This window comes from Myotis lucifugus, unplaced genomic scaffold (assembly GCF_000147115.1).
Source record: "Myotis lucifugus unplaced genomic scaffold, Myoluc2.0 scaffold_65, whole genome shotgun sequence".
Classification (NCBI taxonomy): Eukaryota; Metazoa; Chordata; class Mammalia; order Chiroptera; family Vespertilionidae; genus Myotis; species Myotis lucifugus.
In genome coordinates, this window is record NW_005871113.1 from 3,909,091 (window position 1) to 3,925,928 (window position 16,838).

General features: G+C 35.9%; 1 protein-coding gene and 1 non-coding gene across 16 annotated transcripts in view; both read right to left on the bottom strand.

Annotated features, from left to right (window-relative positions):
• RPS6KC1 (ribosomal protein S6 kinase C1) overlaps positions 1-16,838 on the bottom strand; it is a 131,282-nt gene that overhangs the window by 105,336 nt on the left and 9,108 nt on the right. For 9 of the 15 annotated variants that reach the window (XM_023754755.1, XM_006089883.3, XM_006089884.3 and 6 more), the window contains 3 exons: positions 11,475-11,595; positions 6,835-6,950; positions 422-515 (listed from right to left, as the gene is read on the bottom strand). In XM_023754755.1, coding sequence (XP_023610523.1) covers positions 422-515; positions 6,835-6,950; positions 11,475-11,595 — 331 coding nt within the window. Of the gene's footprint in view, positions 1-421; positions 516-6,834; positions 6,951-11,474; positions 11,596-15,934; positions 16,051-16,838 lie in introns of those variants that run through there. The other 6 variants (XM_023754763.1, XM_023754760.1, XM_014456839.2 and 3 more) reach the window with 5 other exon arrangements.
• Positions 8,073-8,178, bottom strand: LOC111826290. The gene has a single exon (XR_002829573.1). It is a non-coding gene; the product is annotated as a U6 spliceosomal RNA (small nuclear RNA).

Here is a 16,838-nt window from a genome sequence, read left to right on the forward strand (position 1 = left end):
CTCAGTGGATAGAGCGTCGGCCTGCGGACTGAGGGGTCCCGGGTTCGATTCCGGTCAAGGGCATGTACCTGGGTTGCGGGCACATCCCCAGTGGGAGATGTGCAGGAGGCAGCTGATCGATGTTTCTCTCTCATCGATGTTTCTAACTCTCTATCTCTCTCCCTTCCTCTCTGTAAAAAATCAATAAAATATATATTTTAATAAAAAAAAAAAAAAAGAAAGAAAAAAGCTGTCAATTAAATGCAAGATATCATCAACCCAGTATCATGCACCCAATATCAATGATATTAAAATGTGAAAAAAATCATTAGAATTAATGAAGTATTCCCAAATTCCTATATCCATTTTTTTTTGCAATATAAATATGATTTAATCTTCTACAATAAAAACCACTGAAATGAAAAAAAATAAAATCTCTTACCTTCCGTACTACACTCAGGAAAGCTATCAGTGAGGGAATCCGAATAAGCTTCAACAGGACCAATCAATTCAGAACCATCATTAATTATTCCACCCTAAAAAGATCAGAGTAATTGTGTGTCATTCATAATAACAGTATTTTAAAAAATCAGTAATAAATGAACTATAGACTTCTCAATTGAGTATTGTATAAGGATTACAAAAACTAATTATCTATTAAATGAGATTACAATTTTTTTTTAATGTTCTTTTTATTTTTTTATTTTTTTAATTGATTTTTTACAGAGAGCAAGGGAGAGGGATAGAGAGTTAGAACATCGATGAGAGAGAAACATCAATCAGCTGCCTCCTGCACACCCCCCACCGGGGATGTGCCCGCAACCAAGGTACATGCCCTTGACCGGAATTGAACCTGGGACCCTTCAGTCCGCAGGCCGACGCTCCATCCACCGAGCCAACCAGTTAGGGCAGATTACAATTGCTTTTTAAAAAATCAACAGAAATATCAATATTGGTTCATCAATGTTAACAAACATACCACACCAATGCACTATGTTAATAATAGAGAAACTCTATGAGGGAGTAGGGGAATACATGGGAAAACTCTAATACTTTCTGCACAATTTTTCTGTAAACATAAACTGCTCTAAAAAATAGTCAATTATTTAAAAATTCAATAGGAATACTATAATGTTTATAATAAAACATGGCTTTTTATAAAAGCAAATTTTTTAAAAATCTCTCAAACTTACTCATTTAAAAATACAGAAAAAGAAAACACACACCAGCTAATGAATATTGTTCAGAATCCTTAGTGACTGGTCATTCCAATAGTGATAAATGATGAGCTCCATTAGAAAGTAATGTAATTTTCAAATTAAAAACTACAATATATCACACAGCACTTCAGGAAATTCCAGAAGTGACTTAAACTTGAAAACCACTTAAATACAATAAAGTAAAACTAAATAAGTTTAAAATATTTTTATTAAAAAACACAATTTTAATATAAAATTGATTTCTCAATGTGACCATCATTTTAATTCTATATTTAAGTTTGCAAATTTAAGCCTAAAAGACTACTTTCTCTTACTTACATGTAACTAGAGAATGCTAATATCAGGCAAGTGATAGTGGTGTGAGTCTGTGCCATGGCTTTATACACTGCTACAATCAGGAATATATGGGCTTATAATCTTTGAATAAGTATAACTAATTAAAATAGCTCTTCTGCTCCTTAACATCTTTCCTCTACCTTCCACCAGCAGTTCTATGCCTCCCAAACACTACTTCCCAGATAGCCAAACCCAAGAGGAATATAAAACCCCTATTTCCTGTCTATGTCAGCACAAAGATTTCACAACTATCTTTACCTAATCAAAAGTTCCCTGCCAGCCATGGCCGGATGGCTCCATGGATTGGAGTGTCATCTTATACATTAAAAGGCTGCGGGTTCAATTTCCGGTCAGGGCACATACTTAGGCTACAGGTTTGATCCCTGGTCAGGACCATCCCTGGTCAGGATGAGCACATTAGGCAACCAATCAATGTTTCTTTCTTTTTCCCCTCTCTCACTTCCTCTCTCTCTCTCTTTTCCTTCCTTCCACCCTCCCTCCTCCCAAGATCAATGAACAAATCCTCAGGTGAGGAAATAAATAAATAAATAAATAAATAAATAAATAAATCTGTTCTATAGGCACTAAAGGGAAGTAGTAGAATAATATGCCACAATTCTATTTTAAATCTCTAGTTCAAACATTAACCTCTTAGTGTTCCTGATTATGCAGTAAAAAGAAACTCTTATTATATAGTTTCTCAAAGTTTTTGTTAATGAAAGTCAGTCTGAAGGGGAAGGAGTTTAGATATGGTAAAATAAGTATATGAGCAAATGCTCATCACAAAAGACAATAATATAACTAGAGAAAACTGTCTAAATAACCATTTGAGATTCCAGAACTTGACCAAAAACATAAAGCAAATGAAGATGTGGTTACTCATGAAAAACCACAAAACCCCAGGTAAGAACTCTTAATAAGTCTATTCTCGCCTGGGGTTGCTCCCATCTTCCATCCCAGCTGGGTGGCCAAGGTAATTATACAAGAGCCTTGAAAACCAGCAGATTCACTTGTAGATGAGGTTGCCATGATTTTGATTGAATCACAGGAAAAAAAATCTACCCCAAATAGCATTATCAGTAATAGTAGCAATCTTAGTGCCAAACAAATGGCAAGAAACAAGTGAATGGCTCAGCAAGCATAAGCTGCAGCAAGCAAAAGACCAGAACATTAGCCAGACATTTACCAGGGAAATCCAGAAAATGACACAACCATAGGGATTCTTAATAAGCACTCTACCCATCCATACAGGAGAGACCACAGAGGGAACAAACTATCTACAAATCCCTGGCAAACCATGAGATGGTGCATATGCATAGAGCCGTGGTCGGCAAACCGAGGCTCGCGAGCCACATGCGGCTCTTTGGCCCCTTCAGTGTGGCTCTTCCACAAAATACCACGTGCGGGCGCGCACGTACAGTGCGATTGAAACTTCGTGGCCCATGCGCAGAAGTCGGTATTTTGTGGAAGAGCCACACTGAAGGGGCCAAAAAGAGCCGCATGTGGCTTGCGAGCCGCAGTTTGCCGACCACTGGATAGAGGAAATGTAAGACATCTCAAAGGAAAGTAAGACCCAGGGCAAACTTAAAAACTGCTTGAACTTTGAAAACACACAAAGAATCATCAGCATAAAGAGAAGCATATAAGAAACAAAGTGTTTAAGTATAAGCCAAGACCAAACACTGGCTGTCCAATAAACTAAGATGACACAGAGCTAAATCCTACTAAACCAGATTTAAAAATACAATTAAAATTAAAAACTGACCATAAGTATCAGCAGTCACATACTATGCATTAAACAAATAAACTCCACAGATTTAGTACAGCCATGTTAATAAACATACTAATAAAACAATGGCAACAACCCTCAGGGAGGAAAAAATCAGAATTCAGAGTTGCTGTAATATATATTAACCAAAATTTCCAGCTTTGAACAAAAAATAGTAAGACATACAAAGAAACAGGAAAAGTGTGTGCTCCATAAAAGGGGATGGGGGGGAGGAAACAGTCAATACAAGCTTATAAATATGTTCAAATAACTGAAGGAAATAACAATTAAAAAATTAAAGGAGCTCTAGCTGGTTTGGCTCAGTGGATAGAGCGTCGGCCTGCAGACAAAAGGGTCTCGGGTTTGATTCTGGTCAGGGGCACATGCCTGGGGTGTGGGTTCAATCCCTGGTAGGGGGATGCAGGAGGCAGCCGATCGATGATTCTCTCTCATCATTGATGTTCTATCTCTCTCCCTTCCTCTCTGAAATCAATAAAAATATATTTTTTTAAAAGATTCCATTTAAAAAGAATTAAAGAAAAGTCTAATGACTATGACTCATGAAATAGTAAATATAAATAAGTAGAAATTATTTTTTTTTAAAACAAAAAATAGTGAAGCATTATCATAGAGCCAAAAGTGGAGACAATCCAAATGTACATCAACTAATGAATGGATAACAAAATCCACTTAATGGAAAGAAATGAAGTACTGATACATGCTGCAACATGGATGAACCTTGAAAATATTGAACTCTGAGAAAGAAGCCAGATGAAAACAGCTACATGTTTTATGATTCCATTCATGTGAAATGTCCAGAAATAGGCAAATCCATCAAGATGGAAAGTAGATCGGTAGTTGCTACAGGTTGGGGCATGGTGGGGAAGAAGTAAGTGCTCATGGGTATGAGATTTCTTTATGGGGTAATGAAAATGTTCTGGAATCAGGCAGCGATAATGGTTGTGTAACCTTGTGAATATACTAAAAACCACTGAATCATACACCACTTTAAAATGGTGAGTTTTATGTTATGTCATTTAATCTCAATTTAAAAAAAAAAAAAGAACCAGATAGAAATGGTGCATTTGAAAGGTATTGTAACAAAAATTTTAAATTTACTAGAGGAGTTCAACAACAGATTTGAGAAAGAACCACCAATGAATGTGAAGATCAACAGAAACTATCGAGTATGAAGATTATAGAAAAAAAAGACCAAATAATAAAGAGAACCAGAGAGAAATGTGAAATGATATCAAGCATACCAACTTACACGTAATGGCATACCAACTTACATGTAATGGGGGTATCCAATGTAAGAGAGAGAAAGGGGCTGAAAAAGAAATACTTGAAGCCAAAACCGGTTTGGCTCAGTGGATAGAGCGTCGGCCTGCGGACTGAGAGGTCCCAGGTTCGATTCCGGTCAAGGGCATGTACCTGAGTTGCGGGCACATTCCCGGTGGGGGATGTGCAGGAGGCGGCTGATCGATGTTTCTCTCTCATCGATGTTTCTAACTCTCTGTCTCTCTCCCTTCCTCTCTGTAGAAAATCAATAAAATATATTAAAAAAAAGAAATACTTTGAAGAGATGAGGACAGAAAACATCCAAAATTGAACCAAAAAAATTTAATCTACAAATACAAGAAGATAAATTAGACCCCTAAATAGGATAAACAGAAAAAGATCAATACCTACACGTACACTGTTGAAAGACAAGGCTAACTTCTGAAAGAAGCAATAGAAAAAGACTTACTCAGTGGAACTATAGTACAATTAACGGCTGATTCTCAAAAAGACAATGAAGGACAAAAGTCAGTGGAGTGACAAATTCAAACTACTAAAAGAAAGAGTGTCAATCGGTAATTCCACATATCTAGCAAAACTATCCTTTGAAAGTAAAGTGTAAACAAAAACATTTCCAGACAAAGACTGAGAGAACCTTTGCCAGCAAACCAGGCTTACACCAAAAAGAAACAACAGGAAATCCCAAGCTGAAAGAAATTGACAACTGTTGGTAATCCAAATCTACCTGAACAAATAAAGAACACACACAAAAGAAGGTACGTATTGCCGAAACCGGTTTGGCTCAGTGGATAGAGCGTCGGCTTGCGGACTGAAAGGTCCCAGGTTCGATTCCGGTCAAGGGCATGTACCTGGGTTGCGGGCACATCCCCAGTAGATGTGCAGGAGGCAGCTGATTGATGTTCCTCTCTCATCGATGTTTCTAACTCTCTATCTCTCTCCCTTCCTCTCTGTAGAAAATCAATAAAATATATTTTTAAAAAAAAGAAGGTACGTATGAGGATAAATATAAAAGACTATGTATAGGTCCATGGAAGGCCCCCTCTTGTTTATTTAGGAATGTGCTCCTGAAAATATTGTTTTATGTACACACATTTTAGGTTTACATACATTGTTTATGTTATATCTTTTATATTCACTGTTTTTTAATACACTGTTTTTAAAGTATAAAAAAGGCTATATAAATATGTTCTTTTTTCTTCTCCTAACTCCTTAAAAGACATCAGATCATAATACTACATTGTTGGATTTATATTATATTTAAGGTACACATATTATAATAATGCAATGGAGGGGAGTAAATAACACTTTATGAAGCAAACTTTCTATATGTTACTGGAATTAAGTGAGTATTAATCTCAAGTAAATTGTCATAAATTAAAATGCATGTTTTAATTCCTAGAGCAACCAATAAGAATTTAACTTAGCAAAAAACTCATAAAAAAGGAATTTAAATGGTACAATAATCAATATCTACAAGGGTTGCATAAAGGAAAAACAAAAATATATGAGACATAACTAACAGCAAAATGGCAGACAAATTCAATCAAATCAACAATTACTTTAAGTATAAAAGGACTAGCCCTCGCCTGTTTGACTCTGGATTGAGTGTCAGCCCAAGGATTGAAGAGTCCTGGGTTTGAGTCCCATCAAGGACATGTACCTCAGTTGCAGGCTTGATCCCAGGCCCCAGTCCGGGCGTATGAGGGAGGCAACCAAACAATGTGTATCTCTCACATCGATGTTTCTCTCTCTCTGTCTCTCCCCCCTCTAACACTCTCTTTAAAAATCAATAGCAAAATATCCTTGGGTGAGGATTAACAAAAATAAAACAAAACAAAACAAAAAAAGGACTAAATACTCCTCCAATCAACAACAGTCATTTCCTGACTGGATAAAAAATAAGATCAAACTATACATTGCATGTAAGAGATACCCTTATTTAATAACACAAATAGATAGAAAGCAAAAAAATAAAAAATAAAAAGGTACCATGCAAACAGTGACTGTAAGAAACCTAGAGTGGCTATATTAAAACCATACAAAGTAAGGCTTTAATAAGTACTACCAGAGACAGAGAGAGATAATGCATAAGACTAAGCAATTCAATTCATCAGGAAGACATACCCATTATAAACATACATGTATATGCCAACAGAGCCCCCAAATAAAGTAAAAATTAACATTAGAAAACACAGGTATTTAATAAAATACAAAGTATTTTAGAAAGACCTTGAAAAAATCTTCAAGCTGTTTACTGTTATAAAGAGCAGGAATATTGGCAGAGAACTGTAGCAGGTCTTCGGCACACTGTCTTCTCTCTTCAATAACAGTTTCATCAAATCGTCCTACAATTAAATAAGAATCAGCACAAATAAAGAAGGAACAAACACCGGTTTATGACAACTGATGTTCACAGAGCAGAAAGCAGCGGCAGACCTATCGCTGACTATTTGCTGTGCTGATTATGCACCCTTCAGAAGCCAAATCTAGTCTCCCCAACTGGGATCAGCAGCAGTCACACCAGAAAAATAATGTTTCTAACAAAAAACAATGTTTCTGACAAAAAAAGAGGCAGAGATGTCAACTCAAAACTAAATGGTGCCATCATCATCTAAGGTCTGTCAATATAAGCAACTTACCATTTAAAAAGCTGGCGATTTGAAACTAAAGTTGAAAAGAGAATTGTAAAGAACCAGAATGGTTTTCTATAGTAATTTAATACACATTGATTATTAATTATTAATGTAATTACATAAATAATTTTCCCTTTCCTACTTTCGATTTACAAAGGAATTGAGGAGAGGAAATTATGAGAACATCTGTATATCAATAGGGTCAAAAACTTCAGTTTGAAGAAAAAAGCTTTTTCAGCCAAATTCCCTGTGTGAGGCTGTCAGACACCATGACAACATGCTTGTGAGAAAAAGGAGAACACACAGCACCAGTGATCTGTTTTACAAGGTGATAGAAAGGTTGTATTTATAGAATTTTAATTATATATACAGTGTGAATGCTAATGAGGTATTTCAAACATGACCATTTTAACCACTCTCAGACCAGACTACCAGTTTGATACCACGTATCATACTGATGGCCATATAGGTTTAAAAAAATATGATTATTAAGAGTAACATCATCACCTACTTAAACATTTCCAGTAGCTTTGCAAAATGTTAACTGAAACTGAGGCACAAAGAGATTCCTAGTTATAATGCCCAATGCAACAATTTGAAATCGAATCACTGAATACCTCAGCTCAACGGGTCTCATGCTTATGGTGAAGTGTCTACTTCGTGGTAACTAAAAGAAATGGTATTACTGTATATTTTTTTAATTAGATTTATTGGGGTAGCATTGGTTAATAAAAGTATATAGGTTTCAAGTGTATAATTCTGATACATCATCTGTATATTGCATTGTGTGCCCACCACTCAAAGTCAAATCTCCTTCCATCACCATATATTTACAAAAATATGGAACACGTCACGAATTTACGTGTCACCCTTATGCAGGGGCCATTCTAATCTCCTCTGTATCATTCCAATTATAATATACTAGAGGCCTGGTGCACAACTTTTGTGCACTGAGGGGGGGCTCCCTCAGCCCAGCCTGCACCCTCTTGCAGTCCAAGACCCTCTGGGAGTTCTTAGCGCTGCTGTGGAGGCAGGAGAGGCTCCCGCCACCACTGCTGCACTCCCTAGCTGTGAGCCCAGCTTCTGGCTGACACTCTTGCATTGAGTGTCTGCCCCCTGGTGATCAGTACGTGTCATAGCGACCAGTCATTCTGCCGTTCGGTTGATTTGCATATTAGGGTTTTATTATATAGGATGTGCTATCTAAGCTCAATGTATCTCATGCTTACGGTGAACTATCTACTTCATAATGTTGGCAGCGATAATGGCACCAGGTGTTAGACCAGTGGAGTCAGACCAGATCTTGCTTCAGCAACTTCGGTACTAGATACTTGAGTTTTAGCTAAGAAATAATTCATTACTAAGACTCAAGATTTAAAAGAAAGTTTATTTAGAAAGTCACAGAGGTAAAAGAAAGAAGAAATGGGCTCAGAAAACAAGTTACAGAGGCAAAAGAAAGGCCCTTGTTGCTTAGGAGAAAGGTAAAGGTAACTTGCCTGCAGGGAGGTGGGGTGGGGAGAAGGCTGTGGGCATGCTCCCAGGAGAGAGAGCCACACTGGGTCCTGGTCTTGAGGGTATTTATCTGGAGGGCTCAGGGGAGGATTCCAATAGAATATTCATCAGCTTTCTAGGTGTGTCCTTTCAGGGTCATGGCCTCTAATGATTCGTCAGCATCAGAGCAGGGGGTCATTGCAGCTGGTCCTGATATCAGCCATGGCATCGCCAGTCTGGTTCTGCTGCTTTTCTGGGCCTGGAGCTAAACCACAACTGAGGCCGATATGTTATCCCTAGGGGTTAATGCTTAAGGGAGGAGTAGTGCAAGGGCCCGCATGGGAGTCACATGAGGCCACTCTTCAGCCCCTGTTCCTCCTCCCAGGAAAGGTTAGGAGAGAGTCGGAACTGCATGATCAGCTACATGAAATGTCCGGGGGTCTAAACCACATGACCAGTGATATGCTTGGAGAAGAAAAGTTACCCTGGGGGCGAGGTCCTTGTTTTTCCAGTTTCACCCATTACTAGGTACCGTGGCCTTTCTGCCCTGGTGACCTTCTGTATCTGGCCATCGTCTTTGTTCTGCTCATGTCAGTCTAACGGTCAACCACAATGGTAACTAAAAGAAATTATTTTAGAGTTAGAACTGAATTCTTTCGGTCTTTTTTCTGTAAATTGGAAAATTTTGCAAATTAAAAAAAAATGGAGGAAAATTAGTTGCTACATTGTTGAAATGTAGAATTGGAAGGGAAAAGAACTAACTCAGTCTGAAGGAAACACAGAAAACTTACTAGAAGAGGAGACATCTAAAAGTATGAAAGGTTAGCGAAAAATTTCACAGTGGAACGGTGCAACACTAAAGAAAGAGATACGAGAGTATGTATGTTAGGGAAATGGTAAGCTGAGCAACAGATAAGAGCTAACAATAGCTGATAATGTATTGAGCATTGAACTAGACACATACAGATATAATCCTCAAAACAAGAAGGTATTATTCCTGTCTTTCCAATAAGAAAAAAGACTCAGATGTTAATTTGTATTAAGATCACACCACTAGTAAATAGTGGATAGAAGGTTTGGGCCTAAATCTATCTGATTCCAAAAGGTATGTTCTTTTCACTATAATATTAGAACATTACATATCTGATGGTTCTGCAAATTACAATAGGTCTGTATTTTGTTGCTGAGGCTTATATGCTAAAAATGTGAGAGTAACTAAAAAGACAGATGATTAACCAACAATTCCCTCCACACAACCACAGCTGCTGCCTGCAGGGTTCACTGCAGTTATCAAGTATTACAAATGGACTGTACCATTCACTGAGAGTGATAAATTGCTTACTTATTAAGATTAATAAGAAACTTTCACTCTATAATATGTAAGAATGAGGAGAAAAGTTGAAGATAATTCATTAGCAACAAACAATAATAGCTAAGAACCAATTCGGAAGCCACTCCCTTTCACCAAGAGACAAGCTTATTGTTTTAAAAGCCAGGTTGTGTATCTTCCAACATTGAATTTAAAGATATGTGTGCACAGTTAAATTCTACAGTTCAGAAGGTTTAAGGTAAAAAGTAAAAGTAGGTCTCCTCCCATGACCTCGGAGGTTTTGCACATTATAGAAATGTGTGTAGGTACGTCTTCACACAAATATGTGTATCTAATTAAATATAGATGGGATCTTACTAAACACATTGCTGGGCAATATTTGTTTCCTATATCTTAAAAATATACCTCGGCCATATTTCCATACCAATATATTTAAAATTTTAGCTGAAGAATTCTATGCATTGGCTAAATTATGGCACATTCATACAATCACATATTGTACAAATACAGTTTATTTTCAGTATTCTATTGAAAATGCTGCAAGGAACACCCATGAACATGTACATATGCGTGTGCACAAATTTGTGTGTGCATGTGTTCTCAAAACATGGTCCACGGACTGCTGAGGGTTCCCTAAGGGCCTTACAAGAGATCAACAAGGTCAAAGCAATTTTCATAATGTGGTTGCATTTTTCACCACACTGACATTTGCACTGATATCTAAAACCAATGGCAGTAAAACTGCTGGCCTCTTAGCAGGAATCAAGACAATGGCACCAAACTACACTTACTACTAATCATCATATTCCTTACTGCCACTCACTCGTATTAAAATTTCTTTAAATGCCAGTTTCACTTAAGAATATACTTGATAATGCAGAAAATTTACTAACTTTATTTATTAAATCTCAACCCTTAAGACCATTTCTTTTTAAAATCTGTGGGGGAAAAAAACAAACTGTAACTACTGAGACCTGCTATCCAAGTCTAAATATAGGTTGGTTGTTTTTTTAATTTCCTTTAGAGATCTATGATATTAACATTTTGATATTATATGATAAATGGGTCAACATTTGCAAAAAATATGCAAAGTACAGACATTAAAAAATAAAAAATAAATCAGAACTATAAGAATAATTCAACATCATCTTTTCTTATGTTCTCACACATTTTTTATTTGATTGGTTGGAGTTGCTGTGCTGCTGTTTCATAGAAGAGAGGAGTAAATGTGTTCTGAGTTAACAAAACTATATCAAGAACATGAAAACAACTTCAGGTGCCAGATGCTTGCTACATGATATGAATTACTGTAATAAATAAAGGGTCCTCTAACTTCATGGCACAGTATTTCAGCATATGAGCATAATTAGCTAATCATCATGTTTTAAAACCACAAATTCAAAATCATCACTTACCAAACACTTTTCCTTTAGCAAATGGAGGAAACAATTCTGAATGTCGAAATAAGTTTTTATGAATTTGCCATAGTTCTTTGTGTAGTTTCTTAAAGTCACTGTATCTCTTCCACACGATTATCTAAAGAGAGAAAAAAAATGTGTATCTCGGTTCAGATATCTGAACATAATTGTTTCATTAGTGTTCAAAATTGTCATGCCAAGACAAACAAATGTATGTTCTAACCAATATGGTTAACTGTCTAAAATTAACTAACATTTGCTTTAAAAATATAGAACAGCAATTTTTCCTCCAAATGTCCCAACTTTTAAATTTCATTTTAAATAAGTACTGTCTTGTTCAAACTGGAAAAACATTCAACTTGGTACAAAGGTCTATCCTACCTAAAATCTCATTTAACCTCTTCAAAATCCAATTACTACTGGCCATGGAAATGAGCTAGATGTCAAAATATATATTCTGTCTCAAAAACAGCATATTTATAAACACAAAATAATTAATTTAGACAATTTTTAAATACAAAGTACATACTCAGCATTTGCCTAAAAGGATAAACAAAGTGAATAACACTGAGGGAAAAATAACTATGTAGCAAGTAATTAACATGAACTTTTTATTTCATAAATCTCAATTTAAAGTAGTAATAAGATTTCTGAAAGCAAGGTGAATCTTGATCAGAATACCATTAAAAGTAGTATATTTCAAAAATAACATTCATTTAGATTATACAGCATATAAAAAGTAAATATACCTTCATTAGTTCTAATTATTGTTTAACCTCGTTCAGATTAAATTAGGAAAAAAACTTTATAAAGGAAAAGGACTTGAACATGGCCTTGATATCACTGATTCACCCCTCAGTCTCCATAAAATGAGTAAACTACATTTTAAATTCTATCACCTAGTATATTGGGGCCTTTGCTTAAAAAAAAAAAACAAAAAACAAAAAACCCTACTACCTCAATTCTAACAAAGTCAATATTAAAAATTTACTCTAGGGTCAGTGGGTAGAGTATCGGCCTGGGGACCGAAGGGTCCTGGGTTCGATTACAGTCAAGGGTTGGGGGCTCGATCCCCAGTAGGAGGTGTGCAAGGGGCAGCCGACTGGTGATTCTCTCTCTCATCGTGGATGTTTCTCTCTCTCCCTCCCTCTCCCTTCCTCTCTGAAATCAATAAAGACATATTAAAACACACACACACACACACACACACACAGCAACAACACAAAGGTATTATTCCACCTCCATGTAGAAGAAAAAAAAATTTTACTCTATGTATGTGTGAAATCCTTCACTAAACTTTGTCAAACTACCAAAAATTCTACCATGATTAATAAGTTTCTTGTTTCTAACACAGACATAATCTAGGGGACTAATCAAACTGTCGCATGAATTAACTTAAGTAAACTGCTCCCTCCTGATGCTTGCTTTTATTCATTTACTCAACAACAAAAGTGGTCATCAAAACAAGTATTTCATGGCCCTACTTTGTGCTAGGTACTGTGTTGGCACAAAGAATGAAGAAATGAGAAACAACCCCTGCCCTCAAAGAGTTCCAGTCTAGTGAGGAAGATAAGCCAACTCAGTAAGCACATCACAAGACAGCAGCTCGATCAATGCTAGAAGGGCAGCCCAGGGCGATGTGGAAGGAGCACCTCCACCAGCGTTGGATCTCTAAGAAGGCTTCACAGAAAGTATTACTTTAGGTGAGTGACCTAAAGGGAAGCAGACCAACAAAAATAAAGACAGAAAGAAGGAGTTGTAGATGAAGTTTTTAAAAGGAGAACGATGCCAAATATAATTACTGCAATTTTAGCTTTGCAACTGGATAAATGGTGATGCTATTCCCTAAGATGAAAAGCCAAGGGAGAAAAAGTTGTTTGGCGATAAGAACAAAGTTCAACTTTAGATACATTTAATTTAGGTACTTGTGACACATCTAATTGGAGATGTCCCATAGGGTGGACGGGTTTATGGTTCGAGAGCAAGAACTAAGCAAGATGTATTAATTTGGAGTCACTCAGTAAAGGTTGCTCAGCATCTGTAATGAGATGAGGAACCTAACAACAGAATGATAGGGAACCCTAACACGCAGGGGCCAGACAGAAGTAAGGAAAAGAACACCAAGTGCAGAGTGTTTAAGAAGCTTGACTATGCCGTGAGAGAGGGTACATAGAAGAAGAAATGTTATTTTAAAATGGAAGTGAATACGACCAATGCTGAGGGCAAAGAACCAACAGTTCCAGTAAAAGACAAAGCAAGAGGAATTGAGAGAGCCAGACCAATACTTGAAAAGCAAAGGTCCTTGGAATAGGTAAAATTAAAGTGATTTTAATTTTCCTATTTTATGCTTCTCTGTAGTTTTTAATTTTAATACATGAACATAATTCTGCCATGGGAAAAAAACAATGTTACTTTCATATTTTTAAAATAGAGCAAATTATGGTGGTACCACAGTGCCAAAGGGCTTAAGGAGAAAATGAGTGACTGGCTTGTAAAAGTAATCTTACATAAAATAAATGTAAAGCCATTATAAACTAGAAATTAGAGCTATTCAATAGACTATAGAGCTCATGGAAACAAATCTGCAGATAAAATGTATATTCTATTTAGGGTCACTGTAAAATTAAGGCACTGTAACTTAAGGGGCAAAAGTTAATTTAGTCATAATAATGATAATAATACCATGGTATATAAACCAGTAGATTGTCAGAGCAAGAATAAGAACCACCCCCACAAGGTGAGAATCTGTGTTTCTTCACCATGTCCTAATTTATTCACTCACGTATTCCTTATTTTCACACTACAACTTTAGAACTGAATGATCTAAGAACAAATGTAAACCCTCAAGAAAGCAGGAAACCAAAACATCACAAAATGTCACCATTTACTGACTCCTTTTAAGTTTGGACATTTCTAGAAACCTTACAAATGGAAAAGTAAACAGAAGCACACTCCCATTATATCAACAAGTATAAATGTTTATAATTAGACTACACATAGTCCCAACAGATACATGCAAAAAATTATTTTTCTCTAATAATCAAATTTTTCCTATTATAGAAAAAAATCAAGGGGAGTGGATGGAGGTGGGAGAGCGCATAGATGGGTTAAATGGTGATGGAAAAATAAAATGAAATAAAAATCACTGTATAACAGCTATTGCTGTATTGAACCATTTCTGCAGAAATTTCTTATTCATTAAAATTATGAGTAAAATTCCTCAATTAAATAGTAATTTAATGACAATCATACATAGACTACAAATTTAATAAAAGCTTAATTATCAGAAACATTCCTTTATTTTTATATTAAAAAGTTTTAAGATAACTTCATTTTTTTAAAATATATTTTATTGGGGTTTTTTACAGAGAGGAAGGGAGAGGGATAGAGAGTTAGAAACATCGATGAAAGAGATACATCGATCAGCTGCCTCCTGCACACGCCCCACCGGGGTTGTGCCTCCAACCAAGGTACATGCCCTTGACCGGAATCGAACCTGGGACCCTTGAGACCGCAGGCCAACGCTCTATCCACCAAGCCAAACTGGTTAGGGCAAGATAACTTCATTTAATGATACCAAAAACCTGTAGATCTCTTGCATTTTACAAAACCACTCAATTCAATTAACTTTTCCTTTTTACTCTTCCATAGTACTAGAACCTGCTGGATCATCTACCATACTATTGCTTATTAATTTTCTTTCCCTTGACACATTTCTGACACCAGTAAAATGTACTACCTACAGAGAAACAGAGCCAGATAGGTTACTTTTTTTAAAGGGTGGGAGAGGGAGGGCATATTTCCACCTCTCTCTTTACTTGATACAAGTATTCATGCCCTAGAGACTCTTCTGAACAAGAGGCCACATTGACTATTATTGCTCCCCCTCCGATTCATCCATGCTGCTCTTAATAAATAAAAATTTAGAGGAAAAGTTTAACAGATAAGAAAAAAAGCTGATAATTTTAAAATTATTTATTCCATGTTAGTATTTAAGCATTCTTGGGAAGAAAACACTGCATGTGCTAAAGTAGGTAGGTAGGTAGGTAGGTAGGTAGATAGGTATGTAGGTATGTATGTATAAAACAAACAGCAAAATTTCTCGTTTTATAAGGATAGCATATTTTTAGCCCTATATTTGGTTAGATTAAGTATACACTGACTAATCCTCAATACTCCTGCAAAGTCTAAATTCTAAAGGAATAACTAAATGAATCAGTTAACAGAAAGAGAAAGTAAAAGAAAAGGAAATGGAAACAAATTCTAAAGGGTGAATTCCTCTCCTTAATAAGAATCCCAATGTTTCAATGAAACATATGGGAAACTAAAAAGTATTGTTATAATTTTGAGGTTATTCTATATTTTAAGAAGCCAAATAGAAGACATGGTTGTTTGGGGGGGGTTTTATAGCATTTCTAACAAAGGACCATGCAATCATCTAACTAAAGGACACTTACAAGAGTTTTCTGATGAATGGCTCACCAACAGTTGTTATTATAAAAGAGTTTTTCCAAAAAAAGGATTAAGGAAATGGCAGAGAGTATGTTCATGATAGGTTGGTTCAGGATTCTCCCTGGAAAAGGGGAACATCAAGCTACAAACTACAGCATAGCAATCAGACAGTATTTTTCAAAAGAAACCCAACCCATTTTCAGTTTAAGAGAGTTGTAAATTTCAAAAGCAGAAAACCCTAGTATTGACTACTAATTCAACACTCTAAAGAATTCTAAATCCTAAAGAACAGTTCATACTAATCAGCTGACACTTAAGTAGAGAGTGTACTTCAATCAATGGTGTAAATCACTTTCTCTGCCATTTTAGAAGGATAGATATATAGATACATCTTCTTTTCTTCCAAAATAACATTACAATAGTCTCTTCATGGCTATTGGGGCTAGGGGTTGTAGGGAGGAGTTAGATATCTTAAAACCCTAGGAAAATAGTTAAGGAATCTTTTAAAAATATGTCCTTTTTGAACTATTTTTTAACCATAAGAGAAAAAACAAATACCATATTAGATATAGTAAGAAATGGTAATGTATAAAAGTCAAAATATATTCTAAATCTGATGTCACATACACAAACCAAGCAGTACCAAACAATCCACTTAAATGTATGAATCAAGCCAGATTTTTCTGTAAGAAGTAGTGGGGCTTGTGGCTAAATCGAAAATACATACCCCACCTAAAGACATTAAAATTCAATAAAAAATAAAAAAAAATACTGTTGCAGAATTAAGAATGCTCATTTACAATGTCTGTTTCTTTAGTAAGAAATAAAATCCCCAACATGCTATGTTTTTCTAATCTTAGTGAAAATGAGATCAAGGTAATCACGTTGGAAGGTATATAAATGTCTAAT